The 21,809-nt window shown below is 31.7% G+C and overlaps 1 protein-coding gene across 4 annotated transcripts; it reads right to left on the bottom strand.

Moving 5' to 3' along the window:
• Positions 1-7,062: 7,062 nt before the first annotated feature.
• LOC112776529 (amino acid transporter AVT1B) lies at positions 7,063-12,608 on the bottom strand. 4 transcript variants are annotated; one of them, XM_025820729.3, is made up of 13 exons: positions 12,410-12,608; positions 11,730-11,966; positions 10,970-11,280; positions 9,825-10,039; positions 9,554-9,577; positions 9,287-9,467; positions 8,945-9,161; positions 8,539-8,674; positions 8,403-8,422; positions 8,120-8,265; positions 7,810-7,853; positions 7,661-7,723; positions 7,063-7,449 (listed from the first exon to the last, which is right to left on the bottom strand). In XM_025820729.3, the coding sequence occupies exons 2-13, from the start codon at positions 11,924-11,926 to the stop codon at positions 7,351-7,353; spliced, it is 1,653 nt and encodes a 550-aa protein (XP_025676514.1). In that variant the 5' UTR covers positions 11,927-11,966; positions 12,410-12,608; the 3' UTR covers positions 7,063-7,350. The 4 variants fall into 4 exon arrangements, with proteins under 4 accessions (XP_025676514.1, XP_072083933.1, XP_025676513.1 ...); XM_072227832.1 differs by having other exon boundaries at positions 11,593-11,971; positions 12,410-12,572; XM_025820728.3 differs by having other exon boundaries at positions 11,730-11,971; positions 12,410-12,572.
• Positions 12,609-21,809: the final 9,201 nt, after the last annotated feature.

Here is a 21,809-nt window from a genome sequence, read left to right as displayed (position 1 = left end):
CAACGTGTGGTCTACACATTAGGCTAGCAACGCCCCTGCTAGCTGAGGTCTGAGCCAGATGCATCTAGGTTAACGTCATAACCGCCGTTAACTACGGTTTTCTAGCCAGAGTCTCCCAAACCAATCCAAACTAACTTGCTTATAAAAATCTCTAATGCTTTAACATATTACTAAATTCCATAGTAAATCAAATATATATAAGAATGCATACTAAAATTTAATTAAAATTCAATAAAGTCAAATAAGAAAACAGATATGCTTTACAATATATATAAATATCATCTCTTGTGTATTTTTATAAAATTATAGGTTTCACAAATCAATACTTATTTCAAAAATTTAAAAATCACAATAATCGAATATTTCCAAGGTCCAAAAATAATGATCCAATTTAAATATTGATAATAATACACTTAAAAATAATTATAGACATAATATCCACTCACAACTTGATTTCAAAGAACCGGAAGCAACTCTGAGCGCGTCAACGAGCTACCAAATGATGTCCAATAACTCTACAACTCTAAAAATATGACAATAATAATATTTGTGAGCTAATAATGTTGTCAATTAAAAAAATCTTACTCAATATGATAGAAGCCCCAAATTTCCTAACCCTAATAACTCTAATTCGGATTTATACCTACCCATAAATATAGGGATGACAAAAATTGGAGATATGGCTAATTATTGAGTCAAAGAGTTACCTTGAAACCTTAATAATAATCAGAACTCAAAAGTTGAATACTTCCTTCACTCATTAAGTTGAAATCACATGATTTGGAGGTTTTGAGAAAATGAGATTTTGAATAAATAGAGGTAGAGTAGAGAAGAAAAGAAAGCAAGATGATAAAGGTGAGTTTGATGATACTGGGTGGTTGGTTGCAAGGAGAAGAGATGAAGAAATCTAGTTGGTAAGAGAAGAGAAATGAGGGTTTTACATTTTGATTTTTGAAAGGAAAAGAAAGAGAAAGAAGAACTGAAGGGGAGGGGGGAGTGTCGAAGAAGAGGAGAAGAGAGAAATAAAATTTTAAGTGGGGGCATGTGCCCCCCATGTGTTCTCCCCTCTCTCTTTTTTTTCTCACACTCTCTCGGTTATTACATAGTTGCTCATGGTTCAGAGAGAAAACTAGGATTCTGAAAAACTGTAAAGTGCAGAATGAGGTTCAAGAGAAGAGAAGTCCCTAAAGAGCTGATTCTTTTTCCTTTTATATCTAATCCTAATTAATGTAAATTATAATTTCTAAAACTAAATAATATCTTTTTCTAATTATAAATAAAATAAAAGTTTAAATCAAAATTAAAGGAATGATTTGCGCGAGCCTTTAGACGAGGTTGGGGACCACTGGCTGCATTAAGGTCCATGCTGAACTTGGAATTTCTCAAGTTCAGTGTGGATGAGGCAGTGCTTCCTTTGTTTCTCCTTTGAATCCATGCTGAACTTGGATTAACCCAAGTTCAGCGTGGTGATATGCGTGATGTTTGAGAGGTGCGTTGGACTCCACGCTGAACTTGAAAATTCCCAAATTCAGCATGGAGAAGGTAGTGGCGCTCCCTTTTTGATTCTTCAAGCCCACGCTGAACTTGGAAAAAGCCAAGTTCAGCGTGGAGGAGGCAGTACAAAATGGAAGAAAATGGTATACTATTATATATCGTTGGAAAGCTCTGGAAGTTAGCTTTCCAATGCCGCTAGAATCACATCAATTAGATCTTTGTAACTCAAGTTATTTCTGTTTGAGTGCAAGGAGGAGGTCGGGGTTGACAGCATCATTCGCTTTCTTCCCTTTCTGCTACAAAACTCTGTCAAATCCATCCGAATGCTACTTGAAATAAATAGAAATTTCAAACAACTCAAAGTAGCATTCATAGTTGCTAAAGGTAATTAAATCTTGATTAAACTCAACAATTTGAATGCAAATTCACTAGGAAAAGACAGAGAATATGATCACGCATCAAATACTCACAAGGAATCAAGTCTAGTGGACCCCTAAAACATGAAAATCATCAAGGAATTGAGTTCCTCAAACCTTAAACCCAAAATTCATATACCAGCAGAAATAGAGCTAGAAAAACGCGATTTACTTACTATATTGTTTGAATAGAATTTAAGAGCTTAACGAGCCCGACGCGTGGCTGCAAACGGCTCGTCAATCGGAACTCCGAATCAAAAGTTATCAATGTTTGAAGATAGAATGAGGGTTTGTTTCTTCTTCTCTTCCATGGCTGCCCAGCAGCGTGTTTTGCTTTTGTGGGGAGAAGGAGGGGCCTGAGCCCTCTTGTTTAATGAGGCTTGGCTGGGCCTTGGGCCCAACATGGGTCCGGTCGACCTGGTTTGGCCCGTTCGATACGGTTTGACTCGTTCGACCCAATTTTGGACCGATTTCTTTAAAATTGGTGCTAAAATTTTTGTTTTAAATTTCTCTATCACATTAAACCATAAAAACCTCATTTCTCATTTTTTAGGACATATTTTAATTTACGAGTTAATTAATCATTAATTAACCAAATTTTACAGACCGAATTAGATGTTTACTCTTAAAAAGAATAATAGAAACCCCTTAACGCTACAACCTTCTCATGTCCAAAGGGAACAAAGTTTGTAATGTTAATTAAGAGTCTTATGAAATTTTCATTTTTTTTAATGATTAAAAAGAAACAAATTTGATCACTCTTGATATCTGATTTGCATTCGCAATTTTGTATTCTAAGATCATGTGAAAAGATATCAGATTTTAAACTACAAAAGATATATATATATAATTTTAATGCAACGATAATAAAAATAATTCTGCACGATTTTGTAATCAAATTCATATGTTAAAATGATTTTTTAAGTAGTTAATTTAAAAATTAGTTAGTTTCGATGATATGACCATACTCAATTAGATATTTGTGTAATGTATGAAAATTAAACCTATAATATATACAATAAAATTAGGCGTCTAAACGTTATTTAAATAAAGTCTTCAACAAAAAAATTTTTTTTTGTTGTTTTTTTTTTTTCCTATTCTGCGCACTTCTTTCTTTTAGTGTCGTCGTCATCACTGCTACCATTGTTTCCTTCATCTTCTTCTTCTTTTTCCTCCTTATCCTCTTTCATTATCATCATCGTCATAGTCTTCTTCTCATATATATGTTTAGAAAATTAGAACAGAAATTTTCGAAAGACCACGTGCTCAAAACATTGACAATCAACTAATAAAATATACACAGCACAAAAATTTTGGTGTGCAGCACAAATATTTGTAGAGGACGACATATTCAGAACATTGACTCACTTACTAACAAAATATATTCGCAGCAAAAATTTATATGCTAAGGATAATTAGTGGCTAAGAGGAGGGGGGTTGAATCTTAGCCTCCCTTTTTGTTGCTTTGTAACTTTGCTTTCTTAAGATAGATACAAGAGAGATTTTGAGTTTTGTCTCCTGATACAAGATAGCAACAATAACTTGTTGGAACAAATATAGTAAGATGCAATTAAGTTAAGCAATCAGAAGATATTTTGATTTTGTCGCCTAATACACAGAATCAAAAGCAGAAAAGATGGTAGAGAGTAACACACAGATATATCTTGGTTTGGTTACTCAGTGCAATATAACCTACATACAGTCTCCATCACAAGAATGATGGAATTTCACTATCTTTTCCACAATTTACATACACCAATTCTCCCTAGGATCTATCCCAATCGTATCTGGGACAAGTCTAGATTCTAACCCAAATTGAACTTGACTAGGATTCACCCTGGCTTTCAACAACAAAGTGCTAACCAACTTGCAAGAGAATCCTCTCAAGATCATGACACAAAACAGAAAAAATTTACAAAGAATTTCTGAGATAACTATGGCTTTTTTTCCAAGTCTAGCTAGCTCATTGTCTTTTTTCACTCATTGGCTTTTTCTTACAAATCTCACCATGTTTGCCTTTTTTTTCAATGAAACTCAGACTCATTAAACTGAGAAAAAGAATTACAAAATAAAAACCATGAAGGAGAAGAACAAGAACGGCTCAGGGAGCTATGAAAACCGAAACAAGTGCTCTTTCTCTCTTACTCAATCCTTGGCCGTTCACCCTTATTATAGAGGAGTGAAGCTTCCAAGGTTTGAACCAAGTTGTTTTCTTCTCCATCATCAAAACTAGCAGCGGCGTGGTCAGAGGTGAGAGAGAGCAGAAGTAATGACATGCAACTTTACCTTTCTCTCTCAACCTTTTTCTTCAAGAATCTTGAATCTAAGGCGTTGAGTTTTGCTTTGGCCCCAAGTTTGTTTCTTGACCATGGATTCCCAACAGAGTACCATTGACTTCATCTTTTTCATAGTTTTTAGAAAGGTACTTGTACAGAGTTGATTTTTTCACGGTTTCTTGGTGATTCATAAATGAAAAAATCAGCTTTTGGGATACTCTTATTCGGATAGGATTTACCCCTTTGTTGTAGCCCTTCTTCTTTTTCTTTTTGCTTGAAATTGGAAACAACTTTTTTGTTTTTTTTTTTTTTTTTTGCTTTAACTTCTGATCTTTCCACTTTCTTCTTTCTTAGTTCAGGGATTTCACGTGAGAATAGTGGAATAGAGAGAAGAAAGAGAGATAGGTTTAAGTGTGGTCACCGAATTGAACTTAGATTGGGCCAACTTATCTTTGTTTCTTTCACTTGGTTCAGTCATCCAGCCTTCTTGGATCAAGATTGGAGTGAATGTAGTGGTACAGTTGAATTGGTATAGGATCAAAGTGTGTATATGTGTGTATTGGTATAGGATCAAAGTGTGTATATGTGTATGTGGGTTTTGATCATTTGCTTTTTAGGCCTGTTTTATTTTCTGCACACTAAATCAAATAAATCATATAAACCATTGATAATTAACCTAATAATGTTTAATCATCATTGATGGTTTCAGTGGCTAAGAGAAGGGGGGTTGAATCTTAGGCCTTTTTTTCTTGCTAACACTTGTTGGATTTAGAGGAGACTTTTCTGTTTTTAGCTCGTCCCTAGCCACGAGACTTTTTCGTTTTGTCTCGTCACTTGGCACGAGACATTTTTGGTTTTTTCTCCTGTGCAGTAGAAAACAGAAATAGAGTAGGAGAGAAGAGAGATTACACCCAGATATATCCTGGTTCAGCTGCTAAGTGCAGTGCAGCCTACATCCAGTCTCCATCACAAACATGATGGAATTTCACTATAACTTTCCAGATTACAAACTGTAAAGTGCTAACCCAACTTACAAGGGGATTCCCACAGAATCATGAAACACAACATAGATGAACAAAGGAACTCTAAGACATCTATGGCTTTTTTCTTTTAATTTTGCACTCTCTGTCTTTTTCCGCTCTATGGCTTTTTTCATACAAACCTCACTGTTTTCCTTTTTCCATGAGACTCAAGACATGACAAAATTAAACAGAAAAATACAAAACAGAATACATTGAAGGAGAAGAAAATCTGTAAGCTTTAGGTAGCTCTGAGAATCCTGTGCCTTGCACTCTCACTGCTTACTTCTAACTCCTTGCTCCAACCAGTGGATGTTCTCCCTTTTTATAGAAGAGAGAAGCCTCCACACTTGAAGCCAAAAATCCAAGCCAACTTCTTCTTCCTTCAAGAAACCGGTTCGGCCACATAGAGAGAGAAGAGATAACCATGCAAAACCCAACATGCAATTACCTCTAGATCTTTCTTGATCATCACCCTTCATCAATTCGAGCTCTCCATCCTTGGCTTGCTCTCCAAGATGGATTTCTGGCCTTTGATGCTTCATGATGATAATGACTTCATCTGCTTTAATCTCTGCCTCAACCATCACTTTGCCACTCTAGCTACTTCCTGTGGTGGTTGAGCAGAATCAAAGACAAGCCATGCTTCAAGAATCTCCCTGGCTGGCCGTGATCTTCTTCTTCCTTTTTGAGCATGGAGAAGCCAAGATTACCTCACCAAATCTTATCCAAAATTGGTGACAATCTCAGCCACAGCTCATTTTTATTTTAGTATGTTTTCTTGCCATCATTGTGATGGTCTTTAGACTTGCTTTCTCTTCCTTTCGGTAGCTCATTTTTGCTTCCATGGCTGCCAATATTTCCTGTGTAATAACCGAAGAGAGAAAGAGATGAGAGAGAAGAAAGAATCTGAAGAAAAAGTAATTCAAAGTGGTTAAACTAATTAATTGAAAATAGCTTGCTTTTGCTTCCCTTAGTTGGCGTGTAGTAATGATGCCTTTAGTCAAATCAATCTTCTCTCACTTGCTTATATTCCCAATGCTTAAATTAGCTTTGAAATCCTTCCAAGAGGTGTAATGGAATCCGTTGGAAGCATTGAGGCTTTTTCTTTGCTTCATGGATTCGGACAAAGCATGAGGAAATCTCATCTTCAAATGGAATTGGGCTTGGTTGCTATAATTATTAAATTTCTGGCCCAATTGCAACATTTGCTTTCCTGATGAGTTTTGGAACGGATCAAGCATAGGAAAACATTCATCAAAATTAAATATGGGCTTGGTTGCAATAACATTTAGCTTGGCCCATTAATATAATAATTAGCCACATAATAGAAAACATGTAGCAAGGCTGATTGTTGGTTTTAATTTGGGCTAGCAACATTTTTATTTTCCGGCCCAATTAAAAACCTGCATCACAAAATTATTAATTAACATATGTTATGTGAAAGTCAAATTAATAATTTTGTAATTTAAATATTTTAATAATGTTTGTTCATCATCAAAATTAAATTAGAGTTTTCCAAACTCATCAATCATCTTTAACACAGTTTAGTTTACTAAACTCAACATATGCAATGTGTGAAAATTTCTATGTTATGTGCAAATATTTATGTATTATTTGCAAAATTTTGTGTTATATCAATAAATTTTTGTGTTTTCTAACAAAAATTTTTGTACTACAAAAGCGCAGAAAAAAAAAAAAAAAGTGACATATACGCGTATTTTTTTGTTGAATTTATGCCAACTCAATTGAACTTGAACTTGATTACAAAAACGCTTATACATATAGCATCACCATAATATATATGTATTATGGTTAGAAGTGAGATAAAAGATTAATGGCAAGCTTATCCCAATGTGTGAGAATCTAGTTCATTCATTTAAACTAAAATTCATTCATCCCTCCTTAACTGGTTCCTCTTTCCACAATCTTTTAGTTACCATTATTGCCTTCACTTCAAACAATCAAACATGACCAAAACTTTCTTGTGATGGAGTAACAAGTAGCCACAATAATCACAAACAATACTAAATAATTGAAATTTCACAAACAAAAAAAAAACTCAAAATTGGGTGTGACAAATAAAAAAATAGATAGAACAAATGACAATAGCAGACATATTTAAATCTTATGTTCCAGAAAACTTCATCCGCTTAAACTCTTAACAATCTCCGCGAGCGCAGAATATGTACCGAAAACAGCACAAACAACACCAATTGAGATAATTGTAATGCAGAGTACTGACTGCAGAAAAACACAAAAAAAAAGAAAGTTGAGTTGATGAGTGAATTTGTGGTGTAACAAAAATATCTGATGATGTTTCTTGTAAGATTGTTAACAAAGTATGATTCTATCAAATTCCATTTAATCAATATAGTATGTTTATGCTAGCATTTTGTAGAGGATCCTATAGTGTTATCAATCCAATAGTTTATCATCATCATCATCATCATACCTGAAATCGCGTGACTTTGCCGCGCAAGATTCGTAGGAAACAAGCACAGGGAAGTATCAAAGTCTGTCACCAATGTTAATTCCAGTTAGTTTAATGCTTCAAGCTATTAGTACAAAGAAAAGGAACAGATTAAACTGAAGAAAACTTACAACAAGCATTGTGAGTGAAGATCCAATCAATGACATTACAAGACCTGCAAGATAATCATAATCATGATAATACAATTTTTTTGTAACAGCAGAGTGATTTGTTGATCTGAGAAGTTAATGCCGTTCATCCTAATCACATTTTCCCTTTATTTGTTAGTTACGCATATTAGTTGGCTTGCTTAGATTCTGTTACGAAAATTTTCTTTACAAAATCTTGAAAACAGAAGACAGAGAAAGCGAAATTGAAAAGCAAATAGGCCTGGTTTTGTAAGCAAATTCTCTTGGTAGTAAAGGAAGCATAAAGACTCACCGAAAAAAGGAACAGAAAGGCCAATAATGAGGGTTGAAACTACTAGCCCTGTTCTGATGAAGATGGAATATAGGAAAGACTTGGCATGGCTTGATGGTATCAACTCTTCTAGACTCATTGCTACTGGAGATATAGTCAATGCATACGTGATGCGAGTTAAGCGAAAACATCCTTCTTCGCCAAGAAAATGCAATAGAAGTGAAGTATCATAAATCCGAAATTTAAAGGGCTTCCTAAGAAGCATAAATGTTGAAATATTCATATGGAAAATGTGAAAGGATATTTGGTAAATGGATTAACCACCTGCAAAAGTACAAGTAACAGATAAGATAGTTAGCACATAGCAGTTGATATGCGATGAAATCGACTTAGTTAATGGCGCTCGAACGAGAACAGAGTAGAATGTAGAGTGTGCATACCGTAGTCCAGACAGCAATCTTGGTAGCAACCATTTCTTTGGGCATGTTAAGAGTGAACTGAGACAGAATAGCTTCTCCAAACATTGTGTATCCCATGACAGCCGCTCCGGCATACAGTGCGGTACAGATACCAAAACTATTAAGAAAATAATGATCACAGATTGAGACTTTTATTCCTTTAACAGATATATAACATACCTTGATTTTACTGCTTTCTGCTTCATAGAACAGATTATTCTAGTTTCTTAACACGCTTGTGAATTGTGATTCGTATGTTAAAGACATTAGTATGTTAGTTAGGAATGAATTCATTTTTCCCAGCTAACCAACTTATATCTAACAAACACTATAATATCTCAAGAATCATAAATTATATAACTTGCTAAAGAAAATCCTTGGTTTTTACCATGTTAAGAGCACTGCAGGGAACTGATTTGGATTTGCCATGGATGTATAAATGTTTGGAAACACTGCATGTCCTGAGTAGCAGTATCCATAGAGACCAACAGCAACAGGAAAAGTTGCAAGATTGAGTGTTGTCCCTTTGCTTTGAAAGCCGACATCCTCAATGCCGATCCAGAACAAGCAGATAACCACCAAAACCGACGCAACAACTCCACCGGCTATAACAAACAAGGTAATCATAGGTTACAATATGATTTTTCAAATGATCATAATACCTTTCGAGTATGAATGACTGTTGACAAATGGATCACTGTAATTAGATTCCTTGGAAAGCAAGTCTCACCTGAGATGTAACTGAGAATGCTTAGGTCCCGGAGCATAACAGTTGGTAGAACGGCCAAGGTTGTAATGAGCGCAAACAAAGTATGTGAATCCAATTCGATTCCTCCCAAACTCAAGTGAGCACTTGGAAATAAGGAAGACAAATTGTCACCCTCCAAAATTATATACTCAATGCAACATGCCTGTATGAAGGAAGGAATATTAAAGTAGGCAAAGTAATTTCTATCTGAAAAGAATTGAAGGTAGCTTCTATCTGCTATGAACTTACATACAATTCCACATACAGTACTATCTGCATTCAAGGAAAAAAAATAATAGTTAGCATCAGATTAGAGGTAGCAGATCTTAAACTAGACTATTATCTTTTGTAATAATACTTTGCAGATATTATTTTGAATCTAAGATTCTGTTATCTTACTAGTGAATCTAAAAATTTTGAATCCATAATTGGTTATCTTAACCAAAGTCACAAGCAGGATAATGAAATTCTCAAATATTAACATATGATTCTCCATCTATCAAGGTGTCAAAAGACTTACTGAAATGGCGATACGCCCGGTAGTTCCAAAAGCGGCTTGGCCAATGTCCGGATATGTCTCAATTCCAGGTTCACTATCCAAGCAGGAACGCAAGAGCATCCCGGTATAAAAGGAAATAATTGCAAAAAGGAACAAGATTGAAAGGCCAATCCATCCACCTTCTTTGGCAGCATAAGGTGTAGAAAGGATTCCTACACCACAAAGGACATTTATGCCTGCAAAATCCAAAACAAGATTTGAGTCCATGGTTTATATAGCTTTATGCATTGCATATATATGCATGTTCTGATACCAACATGTCTCAATTTTACACACATCTTATTCTGTTTCAAGTAACTCAAACTTTGGAATTAACTCTTAAATTCTTACTAGTTTATGAGTTAAGTTTTACTATTCAAATTTTTCAGATCAATGTTTCAGAAATGTTAGGAGAAAATGATGTTGACAAGGTGGAATGATTATGAACCATGCTGAGAAGTGATAAATATCACTGGCTAATGTGGTCCCTGCAATCATTCGGAGGGGTTGGTTGAGTTTTGTGGTTGTTGAACTTCTTGAATTACAAATTGCAGCAAAAAGATACACTCCATAATTCATCCAATAAGAAGAGAAAAAAGATACCACTAGTATATTCCATAATTATCCATCCACATCTGCAATTGTGGACACTGTTCTTTGCATATTATCCAGGCTGTTACCTCTTTTTTATGCATGTTTCCTACATTATCTCGATCTTCAACAATGAACAATCATCAATTCTTTAGAACTGAGTTCAATTAGGCCGAGTTTGGAACAAGAGATAGGGCGAGATGTGACACTGAGACGGAGATACTAGTGTGATTCCTTTCAGTCCTACCGAAGAGACTGAAAGCAATCATACTAGTATTTTAAAATATTAACCAAACCGCGCGAAAAGTAACCTAAGTATAGAAACATTTTACTTTTACTTTTTTAAACCAAATTTTAGTTGGATCTAGAAAAAATCTTTCAATCCCATAATAGAAAAAAATCGCAAATCTCTTTTTGTACCTTATCAAATCAATAAAATTGTATCTAGACACATTGATCTGATAATATACCAAAAGGTGATGCTAACATATATATATAAGGAAACTGATGGAATAAACAACAATTCAACCACTTACCATTAAGCACAGCTTGTCCAAAAGAACAATGTCTTGAAATTGGAATTTCATGAGAGACCTTTGATTCCTTCTTAAGGGAAGAAGAAGACCTCCTTGGAGGAATCAAGGCATGAGAGCTACGCCGACGCACGGCCTCATCCTCGGCGGCCACCGGCTGAATCAATGGCTTTGTAACTGATGGAAGTACCTCAGGAGTGTGTCTCCTTGTTAGAGATGTTGAAAGAAAAGAACTGCTTAGTCTTGACAATGAAGGTGTCCCTAGAAATCCAATGTTTGGTGATGGAACACTGCTGTATAGATCAATTGACTGCCTGAAACATTCATCACAATAGAATAAATTAGCATTCAATCGAAAAAACAAAAAACAAAAAACAAATGCCAAGGTTGTTTAATAAATTTTCAACTCTTTTGGCTTAATTACTTGAATAAGATTCTCTCTTTTTCCTTATAGCTGAAACTAGTTAGAAAAGTTAAACACATGAACTGAAAAAAATAAAAAAAGGCACACCAACAAAAAGACTCATGGAATAAAAGGATAGTCCGGTGCATAAGCATCTTGCATTAATACAGGGTCCGGACTCTAAGAAGGGCCGGACCCGAAAGTATAATGTACACAGTCTAACCTGATAATTACATCTGTGGCGGCTGCCTGTTTCCACGGCTTAAACCATGAACTTGAGGTGACACGGAGACAAAGAAGAAAAAAAAAAAAGCAGAAATCCAAAGAAAACTGAGAAGAAGGGAGAAGAAAAGAGTTGACCTGTAACTCTGAGGCCATGAGATGTTGTAGGAGCTTGGTTTTCTCTGTGGAAGGTTTTCATTATTTGTGTAACTTGAAGAATCTGAATCATTACCATCACCACCACCACCTTCTACTTTGTTCAAATTCTTATTCTCCTCATCTTCTTCATCACTGTCAATGTAGAAACTGTTCTCTGAAACTGAATTGTTGTTCATCTTTTCCTCCTCAAAACCACCACACAATCAAAACCTGACCCTGAACTATATGTAAAACAGAAAGGAATCTAGAATTAACTAAGTTTCCAACTTGGTATATGTCCAAAATCTTTAACTCTGACTAAATCTTTAACTCTTCATTATGAACCAAATTGGAAAACTACATATATGGTAGGAAATAAATAACATTAAATGAGTTTAATAATTTAATTAACTTTGAAACCTCTCTATAGGATAATCTCAAAGGCCTAATAATTTGTTCGTTACATAAAATTTGCCAGATTTTAAGGGAGGGAAGTTGCTACTTCGTACTTCCTAGTATATATATATATACATCACTGTTTTCAACAACTATGTGTTTTGGGATAAATACAAAACTAAACTGAAAGAAAAGAAAAGAAAACAGAAAAAGGAAGCTGAAAAGGTGTGTTATTCTTCTGAAACCAGAAATTATATGACATGAGTGAATCAGTAATTAAGCACCTTTTAAAGTGTTCTTCTGTCAAGCAGAGAAAAGAAAAGAAAGAAACAAGTTTCTACTTTGCTTTCTCTCTATATGATCATTCACTAATGCTTATTATATTACTTCTTATTAATACTACTATATATATATATGAACAAAGAACAGTTATTTACATTGACACAGAACAGAAGGAACTTTCTCTGCTATTTATTGTGTATCATTGTTGTTTTGTTGAGAGGTACCTTTTTTTTCTACTGTGAAAATTAAACAGCCAAATAAAATCATGACCGTCCATTGTTTTGGAAGAGTAGTTGATCACCATTGATTTTTGTCATAGGACCCATTTTTGTTTTTTCGTTTGTTTGTGTATAAATATATATACATGTTGAAGGTGGTGATTATTATAATTACATGTTGGCCTCAAACTGTGAAACATACTTATCAGATCAGAATATCATTATTGTGAGTTATTCTAATTGTGTAACAAATTATTATACAAATAATACTCAGCAATTCCATTAGCTAACTAACTAAAATATCAGTCAACTTAAACAATTTTTTAAAATTATTAAAAAATAAAACTTTAAATTTTTTAAAATATAATTTAAAACTTGTAACCGCTTTTAAAAAATAAAATTTTGAATTTTTAAAAATAAAATTTTAAATTTATAAGTAAAGTCCCATCTCTTTACATCGCTGGTATTTTGTCTTTAACTGTTCGTAGCGCTATTTATCTTAACTCCTTTGTAAAAAAATTATCTAAAATTTAACAAAAGAAACATCCCAACTTAATAGTAAAAATATTTTAAATTTTAAAAGAAATTAAAAATATTATCTCTTATATTATAAAAATATACAAAAGTAATATATACAAAAAGTAATACAAATATTATTTTTTTAATTAAAAAAATGAACCCTCCTGAGATTAACTCATGAAATTAAGAATGGTTCCATCTTTTAAATTTAATAGAATTAACTAGAAAGTTAGATAAACAATAATTAAGTCACATTATTCGACGGTTAAATAGAAAATATAAATCTGTAAATGGTTTGAATGAATAAAATCAAAAATTTAATTTAATAGACCGTAAAAATTATAAATAATCATTTAAATAAATTCATGTGTTTAAATAACTTTTTAAAGAGTATGTTTGAAAATTAGTTATTTTGATGATGCAGTAATCTACGATTAATTATATCTATAAAACTCTTTTACAACGTCAATAATACATGAAAATTAAATTGTAAAAATAATTTCAAAAAATATTTATCATATACTAAACAAGAACATAATATGTGAAAACACTTGCTTATAGATATTTATACACGAAAAATATTGATAATAAAAAACGTTATTAATATATGAAAATTATTATTATGTATTTGTGTATAAATATTAAGATTTTGAAAATTAGACTTGTCATCAAATTGCTTTAATCATTGGTTTATTAGTTTATTGGTTCAATCGATCCAACTGTAGTTCAACCAAAAAAATTATTTTAGAATAAAATAATAAATAAATTATAAATAAACATATTAAAATATATTTATAGTCTAGTATAAATTTTAAAATATCTTTTAAATTTAAAACACTAAATAAAATATCATCAACCAAAACTATATATATGATCTTATCAAAATACAAATTCAAAAATTAAATAGTAAATAAAACAAGAAAATGTCCTGAAATTAAAAAGTTATAATAACTTTAATAAGAAGATAATTGAAAACCTTAGATGGTAAACAAATTCATATGAATGGTGGTCACTTTATAATAATAAACTAAAGACATTGTACATCATTCTAGCAAGAAAATTCTGATTCCAACAAGACATACCGAATCATGTATGTATAGTTCAGCACAAAATTTATTTATTTATAAAAACTAACTAAAAACACTATTAGCAGAGAGCAACAGCATGATCAAGCGATAAAAGGGGCAGAGTCTTTGGCAATCGTTACAGGACAAGTTGCATTTGTAGTTACATAACTTGTAACACTCCCCTAGGGGTGCACAGATCCGGCCCGGCCCGAAGGTCCGACCCGGTCCCAAACACTTTTGGGACTAATTTGGTGTGATTTTATCGGGTTTAGGGCCGGGTAAGGGTCTCAAAAATAGACCCGGTCATTATTTCGGGTCGGGTCCGGGCCATAGTTTGGGTCACCCGAAGTCAGCCCGGTGGCCCGGTTATCATACACAATTAATATTTTGTGTTATTAGTGATGGATCATGACTATTCTTATGTGGAATTTAAGTATTGTAAATCTTAATATTTTGTGTTATTAGTCATTATAAGACTATAAGTTAATGTTTTATGTTTAGAATGCATAAGACTTTAGACTAATGCATAATATTGTGTTATTTGTATTGATTTAAATATTTGGTATTATTAGACAATATTAGTATTGATTGTGGTTATACTTTAATTTTGAAGAAGGGTTGGTTCTTGTTATATTTTTCTAAGTGAATTTTACCATGTTAAATAATGGTTGGAGTTTTGAAAATTTGGATATTTTTACATGCTAGCTTACAAGAAGGTATCAACATAATGTAATGTTAACGGCCCGATTTTCACCTGGTATAATTGTGGCCCGAAAATGTATTGGTTTCATCGGGTCTAGGGCCGGATTCGGGTCTAATAAATAGACCCGGTGTATATTTCGGGCCGGATCTGGATCACATCAAACCCGGTTTCACCCGACCCATGTGCACCCCTACACTCCCCGACAATACCCTACAATCAACATGTTTATCAGTAATTTGTTCTCGTTGAAAACAAAAGTGTTAAGCATGAAGGTTTTCAATAAATAGTAAAGTTAGTACCTCTGAATGGCACCCAAGCCTCGGCTACCCATTACCACAGAGTCAAGCTTCAAGTCCTCAATAGTTTCACAAATTTTAATCTCAAGAATAATCAGCAACAAAAATTAAAAAATAGCAACAAATAATCACCCTAAAAAAATAGTAGCAGCAGAATAACAATAGAAATTAATAATTTCACATTCAGAAATCAAGAACAATCAACAACAAAAAAAAATAACAGTAACAACATAATAATATAATATCAATGATTTCATATTCACAAATTACTCAAATCCAACATTCAGAAGTCAGAACAGAGCATAAAAGGAAAAAGAAACCCTGTAAACAGTGCCACTAACTTTAGATAGGGCTGACAATCTATACCCTACCCGCAAGTACCCAACTCGAACCAACCCGTTCGGATAGAGTTTTCTACCCTACCCACAGCGGGTAGGGTAGGGTGCGCTACGAGTTCACCTGCAGGTAGGGTAAGATACGGGTTTAGGGTATATCCTACCCTACCCTACCCGCAACCCTAATATATTATATAATATCTATGTAAAAGTCATGTATGTAGTGAAGAAAGTGAGTGTTGAACCCATAATCTTTCTCTTATAAAAATTTGAAATAATCACTAAACTAATTGATGATCATATTATTTGTAATTTTATTTTAGATTTCTTTAAGATTATATTATTTTTATTTTTAATTTGAATTTAGTTTTTTATTTTCTATTTTATTCATATGTATGAAATTTGGAATGGTTGAATTTTATATTTACTTGAATTTTTTTTATTTTTCTGCGGGTAAGGTAGGGTAGGGTAGGGTTTAGAACTTTAGGGTGCGGGTAAGATTAGGGTTGAGAAATTCTCAACCCACGGGTAGGGTTAGAGTAGAGTCCAAACCCTACCCTACCCTACCCATTGTGAGCCCTAACCTTAGACGAGGGAGAGAGCGACGAAGAGTAGGACGACGATGATGAGACGACAGCAAGTGGCAACACGACGACGAGCAGCTCAAACAGAGAAGCCACAAGAAGATGGACGACGTGCCGAGATAGAACAGACAACCACGGAGGGAAGAAGAAAGTCGCGGAGGCGCCGACAAACACGGATGACGGGGGTGGAACCTTTGAAGAAGCTAGAATTTTGGTTTTGGGTGCTTTGAACTTTGAAGAAGGGTTTTGGTTTTGGATTCCCTTTCTTTGCTAAAAGCCTTAAACGCACGAAGGAGGGGTCGGGGGAAGGAGGTGTGACTCACGCGTGGGGTCTGGGTTTTTTTCTTGCAAGCAAAACGGCGCCGTTTAGTAAGAATCAGCCGATTCCTCGCACGTTCCAACTGGTTGGTTTTTCAGTCAGTTTAATAATTTTTGGACAGTTCTCTAACTGACGGTTTTAGATATGGACCGAAATGTTTTCATCGTCAATTCTCGATTTGACCGGTCAGTTCGGTCTAATTTTTAAAATCATAATAAATATATGTATTATTTAATTTATTTTTTTATATATATTTTATATTTTAACATATATTTTATACTAATTACTGATTTTTGTGAAACATTCTATGCAAGTTGCTCTATTTATTATATGTATATTCCATATGTTTCTGAAAGATACTTGCGGATATTCCAATTGTTCCTAAGTAGGTTAGACTAGACATATATAAGAATAAATAAATAAAAATCATACCTCTCAAATAAACATGTTATCTTAAAATACAACCAAATTAAGTATATTTCAATTCAAATCTAATGGATAGGGTACTCCATTAAATAAATAAATTAAAAAAAAAAAAAAAAGGAGGAGCTAGCTAGGGGGCCTTGAGACATTTGATTGAGTAGTGCTATTGAATTGTTGGATCCAATGCAAGAAAGAACAAAGCAATAATTCCTCCATAACCATGAGGGACAAGGAACATGTGATTTTCCTGAAAGCATGTTTCAACCTTCCTATATATATAGAGAGAGAGAGCACTGCACATAATTTATTGCAGACAAGATCAATGTTGGAATCAATCAGCATCACTGTAAAAACTCGCATGTAATTTTCATATATAAGATAGATATATATTTTGACACTGCAGAATCAATGACTTGAGAGAGTTGAGAGTATAAGTAAAACGAATACAGTAAATCAACAACTTTATTATAGTCAATTTTTTGTTTTTCTAATAATATATGATTGAATATTTATATATAAAAAGTTATGCAATATATAACACATTGGAAAAGATAAATAATATTTTTACCCAGAGTTGTCTTATTATCATAACTTTTGATTAGATGTTTATGAAGTAACTAAGATAAAAAAATTTCGAAATTCTTAAAATTAGAAAAAAATAAATTAAATATATGAAGTATGAAATTATAATAGAATTTAAATTATAAAATTATTGATCTAATAAAAATTTAATAAAATTAAAATTATAATATTAAATCGAGATAATAATTACTATGTTTACTGCAAAGTTGGAGAGTTGGAGTTTTTAAATTATTTATTCATTATTATTTATGAAGGAAAAAAAAACTATATTTATTGATTAGAGATTAGAGATTAGGTGTGACAGCTAATTTAATGGAGTAATAAGGATTGTAACATGAATGATTAATGTGAATAATAGGGCGTGGTCGATTCTCCACTTCCTGTACTTGCCAAGTGTCTGTCAATGAATGCATGGTGGGATCAATCTCTATGTATTGTACATCTCTGCAAATCACATCCTCACATGCAAATCAGATTTGCCTTTCATTCTTTTTTTTTTTCCCCTTATTTATTTAATTTTTTCCAACCATACTTTATTGTATTTCTTTTGAGGGTTTGCAAGTCTTTATGATTTGACCTAATTTCTAACCACATTTCTATAATTTAATTTTTTACTCACATTATATTCTTATATATGTTGAATAATTTATAACTTAATATTACAATTTTTATACTTTTAAATAATTTGTAGTGCGTTGTTATTATTGATATCGGATTTCGTAAAATCAAAACATAAAAAAATATTCAATTTGATAAATATTGGAGATTTGATTAAAACTTTTAAATTATGATGAAGTATATAATAACTAAAAAGGAAGTTAAACTACACAAATACCCAAGTATATATATAAATTAAACATTTATTCATTTTATTTTTTCTTGTGCACCTCGTCCATTACTTTAAATTTATACCAAAATTTCTAATTATATATATATTTTTAAAAGTGTGCCAATAACTTAAAAAGTGTGACGAGAAATTATCGCTATGTTTTTTTTTCCGACATATTTTAAAAACGTGGCAATATATATAATATTTTTTGGTAGTACATTATTTTTCATATAGCACTACATTAATAAATTGATATATCTATTATAATCATTCTTCATTTAAGAATAACAAAATAAATTATTCTAAAGGACTATATTCTTCTCTTCACTATATATTACATATATCAGTCCGATTAGATAATAACGAGAAATTTCTGGAAACACCTTTTCAAACAAAAGTACATAACACAGCTACTACAAATCAGTTACAACTAATTTGGTTTTTTTTTTTTTTTTTTAGTTTCATACTATATCTTATTTTTCAGTCTAGCATATTAAAGATAAATTCATCAAAAATTCGAATCTCATTTAAAATTTATCGTTAGTTAATGCATATACAAAGTATAATTTAATCTCCTAACACTTATTTAAGTAAACGAATAAACTAACCGCTCGATCAACCTAACTTAATTTTAATTTGGCCATCTCTTCATCACATTTTGATTTATATTAATTCGCCAAGTGTCATGATTTCAAATTACTCATAATTAATTAACATCAATCATCCATATATATAATGGATTTTTATTTTTACATCATTATTATTATTGTATAATTAATATTGTATGGCAGTTGGTTCAGTGCCACAATATTCATTGAACTTGGACATCCCATGTACATATACTTCAAAAGAAAACCCATCTAACAAACGCAAATGGTATAGTAGTAATAAAAATTTCTTTCCTTTATTGTGTAAATTAAATGAACCATGGCATGCTAATTAATTTCCTTTTTAATACATCTACCAGCAGGTTAGTTGTGCAATTCAAAAAAAAAAATTGAAAACTAGTAGTTGAAGCACTAATTTTAGGCTCATCTATAATTTTTTATGAAAATATTTGATAACCAAAATAAATTAGTAAAAAACAGTTAGAATTTATTTTATTTAATATTAATTAATTATTATAATAATTAATAAATGTTAAATAAAACATATTTTGATTTTTCTTTTTTAATTTCTCTAGTATTATCGAATTCTTTATATGTTATAGAAATAAAATATCTCTTCAAAATAAAAATAATAAATTATGCTGGCTTTATAACATTATTCTAGATTTAATTAACAGTGTAACTCAGCGAGCTTCAAGTTTTTAATTGCAAAAAAAAAAAAAAAACTATAAATCTATAGAGACAGAAAGACTGAAACTGAGAGACAGAGACTAAGAGATAGGGATTAAAATAAATCTCAGTATTCTGTTTGGTGTAAAATGGGAGACAGGAATTGAAACAAGAATGAAACTCTAATTTAATTTGCACAAAGGGTAAAATTGAAATTAATTAATTGAAATGAAAGTATTTTATGTATAAAATGTTATTAAAGTTTCAGTCTCCATCTCTAAAAATTTCAGTCCCCTGTGTCCCTACTTTTTTGAGGTACTGAAATACTGAAATTTTAGAAACAGAGACAGAAATTTTAGTACCAATATCTGAATTAACAAACACAATACTGAGTCTCAATCTCTCAATCTCTGTCTCAGTACCTCAAAACAAACGCTACCTAATAGATTACTTGTGATTCATTTATATATATTTGCACATTAAAACTGAGGGACGACATACAATATTAAGATATGAAAGATCTTTTAATTTAAACTTATATCCAGTAGCTATTGATGTTAGTTGTTAAATAAAGCCAAATGTAAGTTAGATATACATGTGAATGGTAAAACATCTAGTTTTGACCACAGAATATATACACATGGCATATTTTTATATGAGGCTTAACATTATTATTTACGAAAAAATCTAGATCCCAAATTATTCTTATATATATATATATATATAATTTTTGTATTAATAATATAAAAAGTTATATACAGTTATTTAATTAAATTTATATATTTAGACACTCTTTAAGTATATATTTAAAAACTAGTGTTTTTCTAATGTAATAATATATTATCAAATTATTTGTATAAATTTTTTTATATTAAAAATTATGAAAATTATATATATAACCCACCACCAGCTTTAGGAGCCACATCACTAATGTGTGGCTTGGCAAGATTTGTCTTCTGGCCTTATGAATGTTGACTGCATATTATGTTATAAGACAAAAAAATTGTCCCCCAATCAAACAAGTTGCATAATTAGAATTCATTATTAATCATGATGCTATAGGAACACATTTATAAAGAAAGTCTAGAAAACAGTATTTTTATTAAAATTTGATCAGTATTTAACTATTAAAAGAAAAATGAATAATTTTATATTATTAGATATAATTTTACATCATTAAAAATATTGATAATAACTAATTAATGACTAAAATATTGATGATAACTAATTAATAACTATAAATCATAAAATTTGTTGACATTTTAACACTCCTCTTATTATATATTTGTAGAATTAAGATATATATATATATACATACTAATACTTATCTCGTCTTGTGAGGAATAATAGTTATCAATTAATTTATAATAGACCTCATCATCATGAATAATCAACACCAACTTTGCATATAAAGACATGCACTTCCCGCTTAGTGTAACTTGGCAGATCAGCGTAATTTTTATGCATTGTTTCATAAGAAACCCTCATATCACTGTAGGTCCCATTTTGTCAACCTATCCAATAATACTCTTCTTTTTCCTTGCCATGTAGTACAAGGTTCATTATTATTAATTGAATTGTATTTGTGTAATAATAATTTTTTTTTGTTTGTATATATATATATACTTTCTCCATCAAATACATTAATTAATACTCCTATGATACTCTAATTTCATATTGATATAAATACACACACAGAGTGACGCGCGCACACAGACATAATATATATGCTCTATTATTTCTTTTAGAGTAAATAAATAAAAATACATATAAAAGAGTTTATTATGAACAAAAATACACATTAAAATTTATAAATATTAAAAATATACTCCAAAAATTGATTTTGATGGATAAAAATATTAGGTGAATGCTACCCAACCCCCTCTAAAATAACATGTAAGTTACCATTTATTATGTGTCACATTGTAATTGGTCCTTATCTTAACCATAGTTGGGACAAAAAGCGCCAACGTCATCACCATCTACTGCCCTCCCACACAACCTCTCTTCCCAGTATAGCTAGCGCCTCTCTTTGCCATGGATCACTTATTACCCACATAATTAATGGTTAATTTGGTTATTAAATTTTTTTATTAAAAAAAATATCTTTATTTAATTACGTAATGAAACATATATTTATATGTAAAATATAATATAATAAAATAAATATATTCAAAGTATTTAAAAGTATAATTAAAATCATGAACATATAAATATAATAATAAAATTTGTACTCCAAACAAATAAACA

Source organism: Arachis hypogaea, chromosome 19, assembly GCF_003086295.3.
Source record: "Arachis hypogaea cultivar Tifrunner chromosome 19, arahy.Tifrunner.gnm2.J5K5, whole genome shotgun sequence".
NCBI lineage: Eukaryota > Viridiplantae > Streptophyta > Magnoliopsida > Fabales > Fabaceae > Arachis > Arachis hypogaea.
Note: the sequence above shows the minus strand (reverse complement) of the source record. Positions and strands in the feature narration are given on the sequence as shown.